Source organism: Anser cygnoides, chromosome 12 (assembly GCF_040182565.1).
Source record: "Anser cygnoides isolate HZ-2024a breed goose chromosome 12, Taihu_goose_T2T_genome, whole genome shotgun sequence".
Classification (NCBI taxonomy): Eukaryota; Metazoa; Chordata; class Aves; order Anseriformes; family Anatidae; genus Anser; species Anser cygnoides.
The window spans coordinates 1,406,190-1,425,279 of NC_089884.1; the positions used below are offsets into that span (position 1 = coordinate 1,406,190).

The following is a 19,090-nucleotide window of genomic DNA, read 5'->3' on the forward strand; positions in this document are numbered from 1 at the left end:
AGATAGCTTTTTCAAAAGTTATGCAAAAGGCATCTGTGTGTTAATCTTGACAGCGCATTTCACCCTTACAGGTGGCTGCATGCCATAGCTAAAGTGAACTGCTGTCACTCTCTTCCAGCTGTTTGTGGCGTTCAGTGCAAAGGAGTCGATCTGCCAGCTACAGCAAGTCCTGGAAACACACGAAGTGAATTGGCAGCATGTCCTGTCCTGTGTTTCCACGTTGGTGGTCTGTCAGGCTGAGGCTGAGCAGTTGTTCAAAGGTACGTAGGTATTGGCAAGCCTGCGAGATAACACATGCTTGTTGCTTCTCAGATACTGAGCAGAGAAAACATCCTGAACGGTGCAGTAGCAAGTTCCTAACTGCCCTTTGGAGATTTCTGTAGGGGAAAGAGCAGGAACTCACCCTCTGCATTCAAGTATTCTATGTCAGCCGTGATGTGAATGCCAGGCCTTGTGTCTGACACTTCTATAATTTAATGTACAGCTAAGAATGATTATTTGATAATTACCTTCATGATTATTTGGAGTAGTGATTACTGAAGCTTAGTTCTGCTATCTCACTTTTGCTAACAGACCTTGTTTGATAGGGTTTCTTACTGATTGTGTTATTGCTGGACTCCCTGTGATTCTTGCAAGTGGAAATCCTGAAGTATTTGACCACTGAAAGCACATGAAAAATATAAGCGAGGCCCAAAGGTTCTCTAAGCTGCAGTGCATGTCCCTTTTGGACAGATGTGTTATCAGATATTTGTCTTCATTTACTATAGAATTGTAGCACAATTGTCAAGAGCAAAGTTTGAGGTTACTGTTTATGTTTCTAGATCTACTGAGCCATCTCCTGATAAAGGCTTTCGAGAATTACGATATGGAAAATATGATCACTGCGTTCCTGATAGCTCGTCAGGCTGCCCTCGAGGGCCCTGCTGTGTTCATGCCGTACTCTGAATGGTTTAAGGTAAGACTAAACGAGGCCTGAGTGGTAATCTTTGGTTAAGTGTGTGAGAAACCTGCACTTAAGGAAGGTTTCGCTGCACAGAAAAAAACAACTAGTTTCAGACAAGATAACCAAGAATCTAACAACAAAACAAGGAAAAAAATAAAGTAATAAGTGATTATATTGGTATTAGGAATAATATTTATTACTGCCTTTGTGTCTGCAAAGAATATATTTACTTGGCTTTCCCTGGTCTTCCCTTCTTTCATCTTCCAAGTCCATCTTGCCTCCTCTAGTTATTTGTCAGGAACGCAGACACGTAATTCCTATTCTAATCATATTCTTGGATGTCTTTCAGTATCTTGATAACCAGCAGTGTTGTGATTGCGTAAGTTGTGGGTTATTGCACATGAAGCCTTCCTATTTCCTGGATGTTTGCGTGCAGCTGTAATTGATGTGTTTGACCTTATAGATAATTGCTAATTAGCTTTTAGTTGTAAACATGTAGGTATTTAAGGTATGCAAATCTCCGCATAATTTAAACCTGTAAATTCCTTTGTGTGAGTTTGCAAATCTAAGCTCAGCCTTTGCTGATAAAGTGTTTAGGATGTATCAAAGGTAAACTGGTTCTATTTTGTGTAGTGTCTGACTGGCTTATTCTTCTTAGAGTGCCCAGATACACTTCCAGAACTGTGGTGCCCTGATGAACCTCAATCCTTTGGTGCATTTTGGTTTTGCCTTGTTTAACTCCCCTGACTGTATCCATGGTAGTGCATCTGAAGGAATTTTGAATGTGACATGGCAGGCTGTCTGGAAACTGGAAAAAGAAACTGAAAGAAACTCCTGTGGAGACTTCTAAAAACTTTCTCTGGAGACTTTTCTCCAGGAGGATACTCTTGACGCAAAGCAGATGTCTGCAATAGATGCCTGGGATTTGTGCGCTGAGTTTAGTGCAGTTCTGGGATGCTGATTCTCTCCACGCTGAAAGGCTGAGCTGTGATATTTTCTGTTTCAGGCTTCCTTTGGGAATGCTGGTGGTCAACACGGGAGCAGTAAGAAAGCTCTGGTCTTCCTCTTCGAGTTCTTGTCAGAGCTAGTGCCCTTTGAAGTAGCCCCGTACTTGAAGGTGCGAAGCTGCTGGTAGAGATGGTTTCTTAGACTGCTCCAGAACTGCTCCAAAATAAACATATTTGTGCCATGTGCCTTTGAGCATTCTATTAGTGTTGTTACAGTAATTGCATTGCTTCTGACACACTGTTCAAAACCTTTTCTCCCTGAAATAAACAAGAACAAGATTCTTTTATTTCCTTGACAAGAAGGAGAATTCCTTCTTTTTGAAGCACTTCAAATATTGAATATTGAAGCACTTCAGTGATTTAGTCTGTTTGTTGTTGTTGGGGAAAATTAGCATGTCAGTTGCCATGAAACTGGCTTTTCTTAAAACGAGCAATAATGTCTTGGGGGAGTACTTGAGGTAATTGAGTGTAAAAGTAAACCAGAATTTTACAGTAGTCTCCTGTAAAAATGGCAAATCATGTTTTGAATTTTCCATTTCAGGTCCATATTATGTACCCGCCTTTTGTGCCATCAAAACATCGATCTATTCTCTTGGAGTATATCACTCTGGCTAAAACCAGACTGGCTGACCTCAAGGTTAGTAAAAATTGTCCCTTTAGAAAAGACATCTTCCTGGATCTGTCAAAATATTAACCGTGTTGTGACAACGTCCATCTTTATGTAACACCACACAGGTTGCTATAGAAGATATGGGGCTCTATGAAGACTTGTCTTCCACGGATGAAGCCATGCAGGTACTGGTCACCCATCCAACAGTTCTCTCACCAATTATGCTCTTTTTCCTGTGGAGGCTTAGGTCTGTTATTCCTGTTAGGCCTGTTATTCCCTGTCTGTTATTCCTACCAAGTTTGAGCATGCTGCCAAATCTAATTCCTGTCTTAAAGTTGGACAAGAGGTCATAAATATGGAAACTTTCCCCAGATTTCATGAAAATTAGACCTGCACAGAGGACAAACAGATCCTAATGAGTGTTTCTGGAGACAGGCTGCAGAGGAGCTCAATGATTAGCCAGCCAGCTACTGGCCAAGCAGCACCTATGTTAATCACCCAGGTAGCAACGTGCTGTTTGAAACCAGTAAAGTGCCAGCTCCCTCTTGCCCATCCTGTGCTGTGGGATGTAGAAAATAATGGACGATTCCGTTGGTGGGGATTTAAGGGACGAAGGACAACCTAATGGTGTTGTATGGTGGGGGGAAATGAGGTTAGTGAGATGGGGAGAGGCAGAAGACAGGTTTGCAGGAAATGGCTCTGCATTAGCTCTGCTGATAGACTGACTTGTCTGTTTGGTAGGTAAGAAATTGGCACAGGTTGTTGCAGTCTTCAGATGTCTCACGGCTCAAACACGAGACACCTGTGGCAGCATTCCTTCTGCCTGGAGTGTAGTTCTAGCAGCACGGGCTGGAAGTGAAGATTATGAGTCTTAATTCCAAGTGTATGAAGTAATACGGAATAACAATAAAACAAAGTCAGAACAGAAAAGATATTGTCCCCATGAGGGACTACTAAATAAACAATGATGTTGAACAGGAGTATCTGCTGCAGTCAGTGTAGGAGTTGGGTACAGAACTACACGGACTTTTGGGCTGACCCAGAAGAGCTGTTATGCGTAACAGCCTTCCCAGGGCAGGCTGACGCTTCAGGTCTGGGTTTCTCTATCCTGCAGTTTTACTCTGCTTATCAGGTAGTTCTCGTTATTCAATTGCATTTGTTCGGTCGCTTCGCAGCACAGACAGCTATTACTAACCCTGAAAGAACAAGCAGGGAAGTTTGCTGTCATCCTTGATTTCTCACAATATCTTTCTCTCATTGTTGCTTGTGAGCCAGCCCCAGGGCCAGGCGCTTCGTGACGTTGAAAAAGCCCTTCAGATATTTGAAAATACAAGGAAGATCCCAACATCTGTGATAGAAGCCAGGTACTGTGTGCTTCTCAATTCTTCTTGCTTTTAACTTCGATAATAATGGGGAAAAAAAAAAAGCCAAGTCCAAATCAAAATAACAAAACAAGAAAAATTGAGGAAGTCGGCAAAGGAGGATTTAGGAAATTCTTCCCATGTTACTCACTTCCTCCGTAGTCATCTAAAGTGAGGCTATTTCTGCAGAGAATAAATAGGCTTATGCACACCTGCAAGAGAAGTCCACAATTACTATAATACTATAATTAAATAAATAAATGAATAATTATTAGCTAATCTGAACCTGATTTGATTGTGGTTATTCGTGCCACCATAAGTATTTTTTTATTTGCAGGAACCAGGTTGATTTTTGAGGTAATGAAATGGCATGTTACAGCTCTGGCGTTTGTTAATATTTTGCTGTCTTTTATTTTCTTTCTCAGTATTTTCAGGCGACCATATTACATTTCCTGGTTCCTTCCTGCTTTGCTCAGGCCACGTGTGGTTAGTACTTTTTTTCTTTTTGGACCCTTCCACCTAGAAGTGTGTTTGTAGAGGGGTGATTTGCACCTAACCTGCCTGCTTTTCTCTTGCAGCTCCCTAAAACCCCGGATGTGTGCATGGCTTTTATAGATTCTTTAAAAAGGTATTGAGACTCCCCAGCGTTGTTTTCTGGACTTTGTCTTCGGAACGTTTGGCTTTCCATTAGATTACCGGAAGCTTTGACACCTTGTTTACGGAATGCTGCCTCTTGGCTAACCCTTTTGGCAGGGCTTCGTGGCCAGACTCGTTTGTGGCTTGCAGGCTGGGGATGCAGTAGCTTATCTGTATGGGTGAATGTCTCCAGTTCTGTAATTAGTCCAATATCCATGGATAAAACTATTATCTAGAAGGAGTCCCACGTAGCCCTCTGACTGCCGGCCAGGTAAATTTTCATGCAAACTTTGGAGGATGCTGCTGAATACAAAATTTCAATAGGAAGATGAGACTCACTGTGTAAAGCTCCCCCCTCTGTGGGTGAGGATATGGGAGAAGGGGAAGATGGAAATTAAATGTGTGATAATGCTTCTTGAGCTGTTCTTAAGGGACAACAGGGTAATGTTTCAGGAGCTTGCAGCCCCTCTCAGAACTCAGGCTTGTCCTGTGTGCATGTTTAAAAGCTCTGTTCTGCCTTGCAGAGAGAGCTTTGGTTTACATCCAGTAATTCCTCTGTAACCCATCATGGAGAAAAAATGCTCAATGCTGCCTTTTACAAATGAGACATTCAATCCTGCCCTGTAATTCCAGTCTGACAAAAAAAAAAATCTTTTTAAAAAAATACTTAAAAGTTTTAAGAGAAGCTGCTAAATTATTCTTCCTTACCAGCAAGCATTGGAGGTCAAACTTTGATCTCTTCCACATTAGCATTTTAGAAGTGTAAATACTCATGATCACATAGGAATGTAAGTTATGTGACTTAGATATATTATATGTGAAATAGGTATTAATGCATGTGTATACCGTGCGTAGTGTGTGTTATACTTCTATAATGCTTGCTATGAAAGCCTTGGATATAAATTTCTGGCCCTTATGCCAAGTGATGATTTAAAAAAAAAAAAAAAATAATTCAGATGCTCTGTATTTTTTGGAGCCTCTGTAATTATTTTTCATAGCATAGCTGTTCTTTCTACTTATATTTAATAAAGATGAAGTTTGAATATGCTTATATGGTATATTAAGTGTCTCTTTCTTTTTATTATAGAGCTGATAAAATACCCTCAAACTTGTACTCGACGTATATACAGGCCTGTTGTGCTATGAAAGAGAAAATGTTACAAGGTAAGACAATTTTACTTACAGATGAGCTTGAAGAAATGTTAATGTTTCCATTGATGCTCTCATAAATTGAAAAACTCTCAAAAAGTTTCAGCTGATTAGGTCTTTAATCTATATGGAAATGATGTGTATATGTATGTGTGTGTTCTTTATGTCTTCTTGAGGTATTAAATAGTTACTGCTGTAATTATTTTCTCCGCCTTTCCTGCCTGAGTGGGATTTCTGCAGTCCGTGTGGAGCTGTGCAGTGCTGAGGCTGCAGATGAGGCCTGAGCTAGCTGATTTAAATCTAGCTCCAGTACATCGGCATGAATCAGCGTTTGCAGTGAGTGCCTGTCAGCTCCAGCTAGCCTGGGGTGTGAACCTGTGTCCGTCCCTCATGTAATAGCACTGGAGCTGTCTGAACTCACCCTCGTGCCTTTTTAAGAACAGATTACTGTGCGTGGCTGAGAGCTGGGGAGACAGGAAGGGCTAGGAACGAAGCCAGCAACAAAGGGATCGTGGTTCATAGCTTACGTGTCTGTGGGCGGGAGGGCCCCCACCAATTTCAGATTCCATCCCTGCAGCCCCATTAGCAGCGCAACGTGTGTGAAATAGTTATTTAATGAACAATCCTATCTCTTTCAGCAAGTGGGTTTTTTCAAACCCTTGCAGCTTAAAATGGGCAACGTCCTCAGCGCAGGTTTGTACAAAATGAAAGGTCAGGCTGGTGAACAGAGGTTGTTCCCACAGCACGGTGGCAGTAAATACACCCCTGTACAGGGATGTGTCTGCAGTGGACTCCTGCTCAGGGCACTCCGGACGTTTGAAGCTTTCTGAGGATGCTGCGGCTCCGAAGAGCCGTGACAGAAGCGCGGAATGCAGCAGCCTGGCTGCGGAGGTTGTCCTGGCAACCGGCAGAAGTGAAGAATCCCTTCATGGGATCAGCAGGATCCTGCTGGGCGGCCAGAGCTCTGCAGGAGTCTCTGAATTGCCAGTGACCTCTAGTGGCACAGCCTGATCCGTGTCCCCTGCATCCTGACCAGCCTCTTCTATGTCCCCTGCTGTCCCCTGCATCCTGATCCATCCCTGGGGCTTTGGCACGGGATTTAGGGCAGGATTGAGTACTGGTCAGCTCTAAACCTGCCCCGTTCGTTAGTGCTCGTTCTCGCACATAAAAGTGACTCAGCACTCACTGTTGCTTTACAATGCGTTTATAACAATTATAAATTTTAACCTTGTCATTTACTTCTCTTGTTCATGGTTGAGCTATTTCTGGCCCATGTACGAGACGCTCTTCCTGTCTAACAAACTGCACTGGGTGGTTTTTGGGGCTGCGCTGTGGCGGCTTCTTGGTGGTGGCAGTCCTTTTCTAGTGGTAAAAGGAATTGCCTTTCATTTCTTCTTTCAAACAAAATAAAGCAACATGTAACATCTGAAGATGGTGTCAGGCTGGAGGAGCAGCTGATGACATAGTATGTTTGCATTGCAATGTTTCTGTATTTTGAGATTCTGCTTCCAGTCTTTGGAAGACAACAAATGTTCTGTGTGGGGCAGAGAGCTGAAGCAAGTAGGAAGGAAACTCGGAAAGGAGACTTTTTTTTTTTCCTGTATTTGTCTCTAAAAACTGAATTCTGTTCTGAAACGAGGCATAAACTGATAAATGATTAATCAAGTAGTACATCTGGAATGTAAAAACAAAGCTGCGTGTGTGAAGGATTGATGGTTTGGGGTCTGTGACAGTTTATAGAAAAGTATATAAATTCTGCTTTTGCAGCAAGTGTATGCAAAGGCTGTTGAATACATTTCATAAACTGATGTAATGCACAGAAGTAAGAATAACGTATTGCATTGCTCTCTTATATGTCTAGATGAATCAAAAGTGGAGACCAGCCATTCCAAAGAGCCTGTTGAGCAGCTGAAGGCTGAACTGGCTGAACTAAGGATGTTGATTGTGGACCAGGCTAAATATGAAGGTATGGAGGAAGGCAAGCTATAATTACCCGTAACTGACTGCTACAAAAGCTAAATTAATAAAATGTGGCTAATGGTAGCCAAAGCAATGGCAGTAGTTACTTGCCCCTGGTACCTGAAGACTGCAGCCTTCTCAGATATGTATTCATAGCTGGAAGGATACAGATATTTTTTTCATGTCTAACATAATTCCTGTGCTTGAGTTGGGAACTTCAGGTCTGCAGCTTTGTGATGATTGCTTGCTACCACACGCATCTTTGCCAGGATTGGCAGCTTTGTTCCTGGACTTGCCTGGTGACCTGAACCCCTGCCTTTTGAAGACTTTTCCTTTTTGGTGTGAAAAATGGTTCTTGATGTGTGTTCATAATAGTACTGCGAGGAAAAAATAATGTTGTCTTCTAAAATGAGGGTGATGATCACTATGTTCCAGCTGACATTTGTTGCTCATTAAAGGTTTTCATTGCATAATTTGGGTTCTGATCAATTAGAGTATATATTTCACTTGTTCTTCCTGTTATGTGGAGTTGTAAATCCTTCATGCCTTCTGTCCTGACTCTCGTCTTCTCCTGTTGCTTTCTTGCAGATGTGCCAGCACAGATTGCCTTGATTTCTGACAGACTCTCAAGTGTCTTGGGTCACAGCGGTGATGCGAACGACACTGCTACTTTGAATTCTCGAATCCAAGTTAATGTTTTTGACCCCAAGCTGGAACCCTGCCATCAGAGTGTGAGTGCCATCTGTCTTGGGATGAGAAATAGGTAGGGCTGGGTAGGTAAAAAGGCATCTGGATAGTACGTGAGAAAGGTTGCTTTATCTGTGGCTACCAGGAAATACACTTCTCCTTTTGTCTGCTTTGTAGTGCCCTGCACAGACTCTACCTGTGTTTTAACCTCCTTGAAGTTGTTGGATGTCTGGTGGAGAGATCTAGAGATAGAATCTATTAGAGCAATCCTGTGATGAGCTTGGCTTTCCTCACCAGACTTGCCTAGATATTCGTTGTATGTTGAGATTATTCCTGGGCTGTTATGGGCTTAACTTTCCATCTCTTATTAGTGCCAGTGGATCTGTAAAACTTAGGGTGGTGAAATACCATTTACAGATTTGTCTCCTTTGTTTTAATGTTGGAAAACATAAAGTATACAGAGCACAAAACTAGACCTAGATATCCAGCCCAACAAGGAGGAAATAGCAGTGTCTCTTGTTCCAGGTTGTTGATCTTCTGCTGACATCTTTCTGCCAAAACCTAATTGCTGCTTCCTACTTTAACCCTCCTGACAGGTAAGATGCAAGTAAAAGAGCAGGGAAATGAAAACTAGTTAATACACTCTAATTCCAACATTTGTCTAGGGGCCAGGAGGGACTTCTGGTTGTTCATACCTACTGTGCCAGACTGGGAGTAGCAGGCTGCTTTATTCTGAGTTTAGTAATCTAAGAACTAATGCGCTTTGATGTGCAAGCGTAAATAAAACATACTTCTCCTCTTTTGTTACTGATTTCTTCAGAAAAAAAGGTGGCACTTGGCTCTGCTTTGTTCTCTGTGACAGTGCATTAAAACCTTCTGCAAATACTACGTGCTTAGGTTGGTGCTTTCAGCTGAGCGGTGAGGGATGGGGAGTGAAGCAAACTTTTTTCCTTTTGTCTGGTAATTACTTGCTGGCTGACACTAAAGGTCAGAAGAATGTTTTCAGATGTCTTCTGAATGTCAGAATGTCTTCTGACAGGGTGCACAGGGGTCTTTTTGGCATGTTCAGTGATTTTTGCAGATTCAGGCACCTCACTCTTCATCCCCGATGCCGTATCTAATGCAAAATGAGTGAGACGGAAGTGCTATGGGCACAGGAAGAGCAGGCTGATACAATTCCTCTCCATCTTCCTTCTCCTCTTCCCCCTGCAAGTGACTCGGTTTGACTCTGGCCTAAATGAGCTATAGGAGGAGGGAAAGGTAGCACTCGTCCTTCACTGTGAGCCTTCTTTGGAAGGACTCTATTAATGCCGTCTCCTTCATGATGTGACAGAAGGCTGTCAATGTTAACAGTCAACATGTCAGTGGAAATTGCTTTGGTGGAAAACACCAGGGTACTGACAAACTGCCTGGGATCCCAGCTGCTGACGGTGTTGAGCTGGGTAGCTGCCTCTCTGGGGCGCAGCATGCTTCGGCAACCAGTGCATCTTTACCTTGCTTCTCTAGTAGTTTGCCCTGGTGACACAGGAGTGTAGGTGAATCTGCTTTGAAAACCCACATGAAAAGGAACAATGATGAACAAGAGCATTCCAGGAAATTATTTCTTAACCCAACCCCCCATCCAATATCCTCTGAAGATGGTTTGTTTTCTGTCAGCTAAGCGGGAATGCTCCATAGGAAAGCCCTTCCCTTCCTTTATTTTTAACAGGGACCTTGTCATATTGCTTCTTTTCTACACTTGCTTTGTTTTATGTTCCCGTTTATTGCTCTGCCTCTGCTCACATTGTGCTCTCTGTCTGAAAAAGCTGTCTTTGCCCCAGGCGCAGTTTCCTCCTCTCCTTGATGTCATTTCAGAACTCTTCTTTGACTATATAGTCAGTTATTTGATGCAGGGCTCTGGTGGAGTTTGTGCCTTTGTAGAGGTCCTTAGCTCAGATGCTCTAAAAATGATACTTTCTTTGAGCCTATAAATGGAATTATAATTATCTTGTATTTATGGACAAGTATGGCTCAGGCTCATTGTGTCTAACCATTAAAGGAAAAAAAAAAAAAAGAAAACTCTTACTGTGTTAGTGATAAAAACAGTAAAATCAGCATGTGGTTTTTACCTTTCTACAGGCAGGGCCCATGTCTCTCCTTGTTTGTGAAGATGATATGTGGACACAGAAGTCTCATACCTGCCCTTCTGGGCAGGCTCTGTCAGCTTATTTATCACCAGGTTAGTTTTCCAAGCAAGAATCCTATGGTTATAGTGTGCTAAAGGCTAGCCTGGCTCCATTTGCTGAGCTGTGAGGCATGTACCTGTCTGGACTGCGTTGTGGAGGGACTTCACTAGTTTTCAGGCTTCCAAAATTTCTCATTTCAGAAAAATAGTCTGGACTTGATCTTAGGAACGTGAGCTAAATGTTTTCCTGCAGAAGTGCTGCTGTAGCAGGTTAATTCATTGAGATGTGTTTTAATGGAAGCTAAAATAAACCAGGCTATGAATGGATCCAAAAGAAAAATAGTAGGATGCTTATCTCCCAAACTTCCATATGGAATATTTCACTAGAAACCCCTTTTAAAAATAAAAGTAAGACCCCAAGTCTGAGTTGCAGCAGTGCGTGGCTTTCTTTTAAAGAACTGTTGATTTTATTTTCCTTTACTCAGTGATACTGAAAGTGAGAAATTAAAAGTCTGATAGACCAGATTAGCTGTCATGGAAGCTAAAAAGTCTTGAGAGTTTCAAATTCTGCTGGGCTGAAATTACAGCTAGTTGCTCCAAGTTACTCTGTTATAGAAATGTACAAATTTAGCTGCAGGTTGATGAAGGAAGGAAGAACATGCTTAATTTACCTGGTGCCTCTCATCTGCTGAATTGGTATCATTGCACTGAATTGCTCGATGGGCAGATGCAGTGTTCTGCTACTTGATTAATTCTGAGATTTTTCTGCAAATGGCTGTTTCGTTACAAGTGAGATTCGTTTATTTCTCTGATTCTTTTGTTTGTCTTGTAGGGTCCTTCCCTGAACGATGCTCATATTTTAGGACTCGCTGCTTTTGTGATCCATTTAAGTGAATCCAGGTCTTTAATTCCTGAAATGGAAGCTGATTTGGGGATTTCTCAGCCTGTTGCTGAAAGGGTCCTTTCCATTTCTGAGTACTGGAGCTGCTTGCTGGTGTGCAGGACGAAAGAGTCGTTCTCCTTCTGCATGAGGTGAGGTCGTACATCCCCCACGTGCTTGCTTCCCTGGGCAATGGCTTAGGTTTGGCACAGGAGGGGTGCTGGGAGAGCTCCCATGTTCTTGTGGAGGATTTCCAGAGTGTGTTTAGGTGTAGGTGCTGCATAGAGGCACTACACAGAGAAACGGGCTGATGGCAAACCCATGTGAAATAGCATCCCGATGACTGTTGCTTGCTGGAGAAAGGACTGCCTGGGTGCTCTCAAAGGTCTGGTTTAGTGGCTGGTGATTCATGCCATTAATGTACTTGGTTTTGGGAGCACATAAGTAGAAAAGACTCCAAAAGCGAACGGGTTTTGAACGTGGTGGTTAAAGCTATTTTTAAAACTTGATCTTTGCTTTGACTTTGAACTTTTGTGAATGGGAAGAGGGATGACTGAACCAGCCAGATAACTGAGTTCTCTCTCTTTCTTGATCAGGTTTTGCACTGCAGCAGTATCTTATCTGATGTGCAAGTTTCCATCCTTTTCTCGTGATGATTTATGTCCCTTGGTTCCTCCTAGCCTTGTTAAAAAGGTAAAAGGAATAAATGTTTTGCTATTGCTCATGAGAAAAAACAGTCTCAGTTCAACTTCCCGTTGCAGACTCCCGTGGAACTATAACTTGTACAAAGAAAGCTACATAAAAATGCATCTTGGCACCCTACTACCTTACCATTTTGTGTATTTGCTTGTTTGGCAGTTTCACACGAACAGACGTTGCAGTGGTTTTTTTTTTGTTTTGTTGTTGTTTTTTTGTGGAAAAGTGCAGAATTTTTCTGCCTTTATTTCAGTTGCAGTACATTGTACCACGGCTGAGCTTGGAAGCCCGGGGAATCACGTGCGAGGACAGTAAAGCTGACCTAAATTGGAGTACCCTGTCGTGCCCCTCTCTAAACTACAGAAGAGCCAGCCTCTGTTTATGGAAGCAAGCACGGTTTCAAGAGCTCTTGAAGGAAAAAGCATTCCAGGTAAAAATATTTCCCATGCCTTAAGTTCATGCTGGGACTCTCATTTTTCAGATCTGCCATTTACAATTTCCTTTTTGCTGATACAAGCTTTGTGTAAAAAATCTGATACCTGAAAAGTTGGTATGACAATGGGGAGACGTGATGTGTGCTACGTCATGTACTCAGTGTTATTTGTAGGTTTTGATGGTGGTGATGAAAAGGCAGAAATGGATAACCTGAGGTGAAGCTTCTCTGTCCTGTTTATGGCAAAACTTGAAACCTTGGCGTGATACAGTATACAACAAGAGAATTATCAGGAGCTGTAGAGAAAAGGCCTGTCCCTCACCTCAGCTTCCCACTGCGTGCAGTCTACAAAGTGATGATGACTCAAGTCACTGAAAATACTTTCTAGTTTTTTTGATGCTTTGTCTAAATGTCAGTGTTCTCCGGAACCACTTGTGTATCTTGGCTTGTTTGGCTCTGCCTTGCTATGAAGCAGGTTAGCATATCAGATATTCTCTTTATACCATCCTTGCATTATATCTGATTTGACAGGATTGCTATTTTTTTAACCCAGTTCATGTAAAAACCAGTTTGTGCAGAGGAGTTTGTCATATTATTAGAATGATTCCATGCGCTTTGCTAGTTTAAAGTACGGGACTAAAACACCTTTGCATTCTAACCTTTCTCTGATGCTTATACCAGCCTGCCTATGCTGCTGCTTTGTTCATTTTCAAGTATGTTTCTAATAACCTGTGTTCGTTCTAGTATCTACACTTTAAGAACGTGGGCATTTTTGGGAATGCCAAAGGGGTGTGTGTGTGAACGAGATTCTCAATAGACTTGCTTTCAGTAAATTTCTAGATTCCTGTAGGTTTTTAGCTTAGATTTCTTGCAAGGGAAATGCTACTGTAACTTCCTTGGCTTGACGCCTCCGGTTTAATATCTCAATCTGCACTGGGTTGTGTCTGGATATAGGTGAAGATGGGTTTTATTTTATTTTGGAAAGAAGGCAGCTGTTCTGCACAAGTTACTTGCCTCGCTGATCTGCTCTCTTATCTAAATTATTTTTTTTCTCTTCCCAGTTATCTTTCAGAGAGTGGCTGCTCTTGGAACTAGAAGTGCACCCTGAAAAGGATATTCTTTCTGCTTCAGAAAGGTAAGTGCAGAGACGTTTTAATCCCAGATTATAGTGGGACTAGTTCAAGAGTCTTTCCCACTCAGATTAGGACAAAGCCTTGAAGACCAGGAGGTTAACAACAAAAGTAAATAAGAAAGCTGCAGTGGGACTCACATGCCTGTTGTCCACTACAGGCTAAAGCAATGAATTGCAAAGTTCACGCAATGCTGGAGTGAGCTGTGTGTTTTACCTTGAGGAAGTTCACCAAGATGACCTCTGGCCTGCACATGCAGTCCTTCCACGTGACTTTTCATAAAACCTCCCTGTTTCCAGAAGCAAGAGAGCTGACATCTGGACATGTGGCGTCTGGTGGATGGCTTTACCTATATTGGCACTTACTTGCATGCTTGTGTCTGTCACTCCACGTGACTTGGTGCTTGAACTTCCTTTTGTAGTAAAGTAAAGGAAATCTATCACAGCAATTAATGGTTCCCTATTTTCTCTTTCAATATTGCAGACAGGATTTCCATTACTGGGCTATCTATCAGTGGTATCTTCCAGCACCTTCTGCTTCTGGTGGCTGTGATGGAGACCTGGAAAAGGCATGTGGCATTATTATCAACACCATTCTGGATTTCTCACAGAGGTATTCTGTTTCACGACTTGCATTTCTGCAGAAGCAATAGTTCTGCTAATGGCCTTGCAAGCTAGGAGCTGTGAACTTGTCTTACGTGGGGCTATGTTTTCCTGAGTGGAAGTGATTCCCTTGTCACAGGTCTGGCTGCATGTGAAAGCTGGGAGGTTTCTCTGCATGATTCACTGGTCTTTGCGTCTTGCTTTAGGTGACAGGTTTGGGGCTGAAGTCACAGATAGTTCCTACTTTGTCTGGCTTTACGTCGAATTTATATTCAGATTTGTTTGGCCAGACAAGCATCAACGCCCTTGAGGAAGTGGCTGAAGCTGGAAAATAAGGAGGGGAAGGGCTAAAGGAGAGTTACATCTACAGCTTATTTAAGGAATGTTGATATAGACGTTTATGCTCATGTGAAGCCATTTGATTATTTTTTTTCTTTGAATTATGTTCCCTTTCTGGCCTAAAAGGGATAGTTACGTGGTAATGTCTCTTCATTTCAGGTTGGACCTGGGTAGCTACGGCCAGTTGAAGATGTCAGTGAATCCTGATATTCTTTGCAAGTTGCAGGTGATTTCAGATTTTAATGCGTATCTGTGCGTTCAATCCTTGAATCTGTTCAGGCAAAGATTTTTCCTAAAATGTCCGTGTAAGTAAGGCCGATGCTCAGTTCTCAGACGTGGGCAGCGGTGTGGAAATAGACAGATATTGATCTCTTTGAATTACTTTGGAGAATCATAGGGGGTTTGAGTGCAAACTAACGTGTAGCCCTGATAAACACTGTTTTTTCCTGCCCCACCTCGTTTAGGAGATGGTACTTGAGCTGGGCTGTAGGCGAAAGCTGCTTTCTGGCTGTTTGGATGCCAAGAGACACTTCCTGTTTAAGATTCTTCAGGAGAGATTGAAAGACAGAAGGCACGACTCTGCTTTGGGTGAGCAGTTGTGGAGGCAGCAGGAGCTGCTGTTGCACAGAAGGTAAATGCAGACATGAACAGCTGGGAATACCTTGACCAGATCTGCTGTTCAGAGGAATTATGTTGTGTGCTCGTGCAGTCAGGTAGCCTCCCCTCAGATCCCACTGCAAGTGGAAATGACACCGAGTCCTGGCAGCAGCTGTGCAAGGGATGGTTATTCCGTAGCACCCACATAGTTTAAATGGGTTTGTGTGCCATCGTGGGCTAAAAGTTGCCCCTGTCAGTAGACTGGATTTCAAAGACCACACATCTTCCTGGACTCTGTTTACATCCAGCAGCACCGTTAATGCCATCGCTTGCATTAACCATCATTAAATTACTTGCTGCTGTAACTTAAGAGCGCGTTTCCATTTTTGATCCATTGATAATATCTTTGAAAGTGGTCAGTATATGTCATTGAAATGCAATCCTTTCTGGTCAACAGGAAAAATTCCTGGTACAGTTTCTGTCAACATGTTTGAGCTCTGTCATGTCTGACATACTCACAAACTCTCCTGAATGTCAAAGTCTCGTGTCCTGCGAGTGTGGAGCCAGATTCTCTTCCTGATGGCAGCTTTGATTTTGTTTTCCTCTCCTGCCTAAGGATTCTGGTAGGGCTCCCTGCATCCACTCTGATCATGACTTGTCGGAAAGGAAAGAAAACAACGTTGGACTGTGAAGACTTTTTTCATTTTGTAAACTCTGAGCTGGTATGTGTGGCTAGCCAAACAACTTCTTGTTGGCAAATGCTCTAGCTAAAGATCTTTAAACATGGGTTTATGACAGAAGTTAAGAGGCATTCAAACTTCTTCTCTCCTCATCTTGCCACAGAAGAACGTCTGTTCCAGAGGGTACGCGCTTCCCTACGACATCACCGCCCACTTCTTCAGGGTAACTCCTGCTTTCGTCGTTCTGCTCTGTTGTTCCTGCTAGCCAGAGCAGACGTTCCTTTACCAGGATGCCTGGCTATGTACGCTATTCTTAGCAGTGAGATGTGCTCCTTTCACAGCTGTTTTGAGAATTGTTGGTGTAAATTACATAAAGACGAGCAGTAGTCCAGGGCGGTGAAAAGAATTAACAGGAGGAAGTAATGGTAGAGACTAATTTTAATACAGTGCAGCAAAGTGTGTGTGTGAGGGGGGGAAGAGAAGCTGTTGAACGCATTCCTTTTGCTGGGCCATGCTGACCCCTACAGTTACTTTTGATTAGTTTACATTTGGGTTTGGGAGGTACTTCAGAGCAGCAGAGACATAGGTGTGCAGTCATCTTGTATTATATCCTCTTCCAGGGCCTGCTGAATGCCAGCTTGGACTGCGAAGAATCAGCAGAAGCGGTCAATGATGTTCTAACAACATGTCAAGCCAAATGTCCCATTGTGCTTTTCTCTGCAGTGGTATCTGCTTGTATTTTTTTCATATATAACTCAGTTTGCATTTCCAGGATGTGAAACTTCTCATGTTAGTTATGTGTGTATGTACATCGTGGGATTTTCTATTAAGGGGGGAAAAAAAAACAGTTTCTCGGTCGCTGGCTGAGATAGCTTGCACACCTTATTACGAACAGCTACCAAGTATGCCACCACTAATGCTGCTGGTTTCTGGCTTTCTCCCTAGCTCTGGTGGCCACGGTTGGAGCCAATACTTTGCTCTCAGTGGAAGAGACTCTTCGGGGCTCCGCTTGCAGAAGAGTTGGAAAGGCTGAGGGAATGCCAGTCCTCAGCTACGGGGTGTGTATGAGGAACCTGAATGTGGAGCTGCAGGCAGGAGAACCTGCTGCGAGGTAGCTTGGCTGTGATGGATCAGCACGCAGGAAGCCTGTTCTCTGAGACAGGCTGGGGTTCAGCAGGCAGTGTGAAATGCTAGTGCGGTCTGAGGCTTGTGGGACAGCTATATACAGATTCCTTTGTAGAGTTTAAACTCAGAAGGGGTCATTATAATCATTTAGTCTGGCCTTCTGTGTAATGTGGGTCAGAGTGTTTCACCATAAAGAGAAGAGAATCTTTTTAGAGGAGATTGGAAGGCAGAGTCCCTGTTAGACAAACACTGGAAATAGCCTTTAGCACAGTGTTGAGTCATTCCCTGAAGCTGCCGCACCCTTCACACCCTGGATTTGGTTTCACACCCTGGATTTGGTCAGTCTCTGGTCTCCTGAAACTACTGACTGCTTCTCTGCTGTATCCTTCCCTCTGTGTCATTTCCCATGTGGTAAATCTGCTGTCTGTTCAGTGTCCTGCAGCTTTTCAGTAAAAGCTGGGAATTCAGTGTAAGAATCTCCTTGCAGATGATTGCAGGCAGTAACCACCTGATTCTGTAGTAGTGTATACAGCTACCTACCTGCCCAGCCTGTGATAAAAGAGATTTGGGGAGGCTGCTGTCTGTTGCTAGACTTCCCTTTATTTCTGCAAACTCTCCAAGTAGCATTCAACAATGGGGAAAAACTTGGGGAGAAAAATTACTTTTTTTTGTCCCGGTCACAAATTTATGCCCTTTGCCAAAGCCCTTAAATCTCCTCATTTTCAGCTATGCTTCTTTATCTAAAACTATGTCATGCTGGTTTTGTTTCTTAGCTTCCTTTCTTCAGGAGGGGTTTTTCCTCTCTCTGGCCCTCCTTGGATTTCTGCTGCCTTCCTCCACTGCACCGTTCAACAGCAGTCACCACGTGGAAGAGAGAGACACATACTGAAGAGACTGGGGACTGACACAGAGCAGGCAAGACTGGACACATTTTAAATGTCTGCTGTTCTCTACACTTAAAACTAGAAGTAGAATATCTTGAACTGAGAAACTGTAAACCTTGTTGTGAAATCTTGCTGGTGGCTAGTTGATAGAACGTAGCTGTAGATGACCAGATACTAAATATTTATCCTAGAGGCAAAGTTTTTTCAAATTTAACATTTGACTCAGATACTGGTTTCTCTGTGAAGTTAAGGAGGATTATTAAATTGCTGCTTTAAAAAATAAACGAAGATGGAGAGTGCTGCAGAGATTGAGAGCTCAATCCATGGCACACTAGAATCACTTCTCCTTTTGACAAAGGAGCTGTCCTCGTTAATTTTAGTTGAAGCATCTTGATTGGAAGGCGAAGGAGATGCAGAAAGTGGCTGTGAAACAGGAGTGCAGGCATATGAAGGGCTCTGGGCAGGTGTTCTGGGAACCCTAGGGACAGACTCCCGGGGGATTCCCAGGTATGCTCCAGGAACACCTCTGCTGTTTCACCATGGCTCAGGCTGTCTGTGCACAGGAATTCTCTGAGGCCTTCTGCTGAGAAGGAAGTTGTGCTGCTGCTCTGCCAGGGGTGTGTTGATCTTCAGGGGATAGCAGGGACCAGAGCTCGGTATGGGGAGTGTCTCTGTATTGAGAAATTCACAGGTAAATCTTGTTCATGCTGAACCTGTGCCTTACTATTTACTCCTAAGTTTTAATCCTCAGGGCAGCAGTTGCGGTAGCTGCTCTTCTTGCCGTGGGATTGACTCCACCGTTGCTTATACTGGTCTAGAGCCAAAAGCTGTTAGTCAGAAACCGATCTCACCGAGGTGATAGGTGCATTTAGTACAGGTGAAATAATGACAGCTTTCACCTCAAAAATCTTCCTTAAGATAGGAGGAGGGCACCAGTAGAATGAGAGCAGCGGGAGGGCTGAGTGTGACGGGTCCCAGCAGATCACGCTGGCTGCCTGGTGCTCAGCCTTCAGATCAGACCCTCAGCTACTGCTCGGGTTTTGGTGGAATTCCCCAGATCTGTCTGTGGTGGGGACTTGGCCTCACAAACAGGATGAGTGTGAGGTCAGATGCCAAATCAAATCCCTCCACGTGACAGGCAGTGTTAAAATGCGAATCTCACTAAGTCAGAAGGGGCAGTGTCGTGGGATCAGCCACCTTGGGGAATG

At 43.2% G+C, this 19,090-nt stretch overlaps 1 protein-coding gene and 1 long non-coding RNA gene across 10 annotated transcripts in view; one reads left to right on the top strand and one right to left on the bottom strand.

Annotated features, from left to right (window-relative positions):
* FANCA (FA complementation group A) overlaps positions 1–19,090 on the top strand; it is a 34,826-nt gene that overhangs the window by 11,495 nt on the left and 4,241 nt on the right. For all 9 annotated transcript variants that reach the window (XR_007167566.2, XR_010834397.1, XR_007167567.2 and 6 more), the window contains exons 13-37: positions 119–260; positions 822–955; positions 1,950–2,060; positions 2,492–2,587; positions 2,686–2,745; positions 3,836–3,924; positions 4,347–4,407; positions 4,500–4,549; positions 5,645–5,721; positions 7,568–7,672; positions 8,254–8,396; positions 8,878–8,948; positions 10,471–10,570; positions 11,349–11,548; positions 11,993–12,089; positions 12,346–12,522; positions 13,587–13,660; positions 14,139–14,267; positions 14,756–14,822; positions 15,061–15,227; positions 15,810–15,915; positions 16,037–16,096; positions 16,494–16,598; positions 16,819–16,931; positions 17,772–17,913. Coding sequence is in view for 6 of the 9 variants with exons in the window: in XM_048075131.2 (XP_047931088.1) it covers positions 119–260; positions 822–955; positions 1,950–2,060; positions 2,492–2,587; positions 2,686–2,745; positions 3,836–3,924; positions 4,347–4,407; positions 4,500–4,549; positions 5,645–5,721; positions 7,568–7,672; positions 8,254–8,396; positions 8,878–8,948; positions 10,471–10,570; positions 11,349–11,548; positions 11,993–12,089; positions 12,346–12,522; positions 13,587–13,660; positions 14,139–14,267; positions 14,756–14,822; positions 15,061–15,227; positions 15,810–15,915; positions 16,037–16,096; positions 16,494–16,598; positions 16,819–16,931; positions 17,772–17,913 (2,676 nt within the window). In the remaining 3 variants the exon portion in view is untranslated. The remainder of the gene's footprint in view (positions 1–118; positions 261–821; positions 956–1,949; positions 2,061–2,491; positions 2,588–2,685; positions 2,746–3,835; positions 3,925–4,346; positions 4,408–4,499; positions 4,550–5,644; positions 5,722–7,567; positions 7,673–8,253; positions 8,397–8,877; positions 8,949–10,470; positions 10,571–11,348; positions 11,549–11,992; positions 12,090–12,345; positions 12,523–13,586; positions 13,661–14,138; positions 14,268–14,755; positions 14,823–15,060; positions 15,228–15,809; positions 15,916–16,036; positions 16,097–16,493; positions 16,599–16,818; positions 16,932–17,771; positions 17,914–19,090) is intronic.
* Positions 2,027–4,416, bottom strand: LOC125184147 (uncharacterized). Its single transcript, XR_007167568.2, has 3 exons — positions 4,073–4,416; positions 3,756–3,958; positions 2,027–2,208 (listed from the first exon to the last, which is right to left on the bottom strand). It is a non-coding gene; the product is annotated as an uncharacterized lncRNA (long non-coding RNA).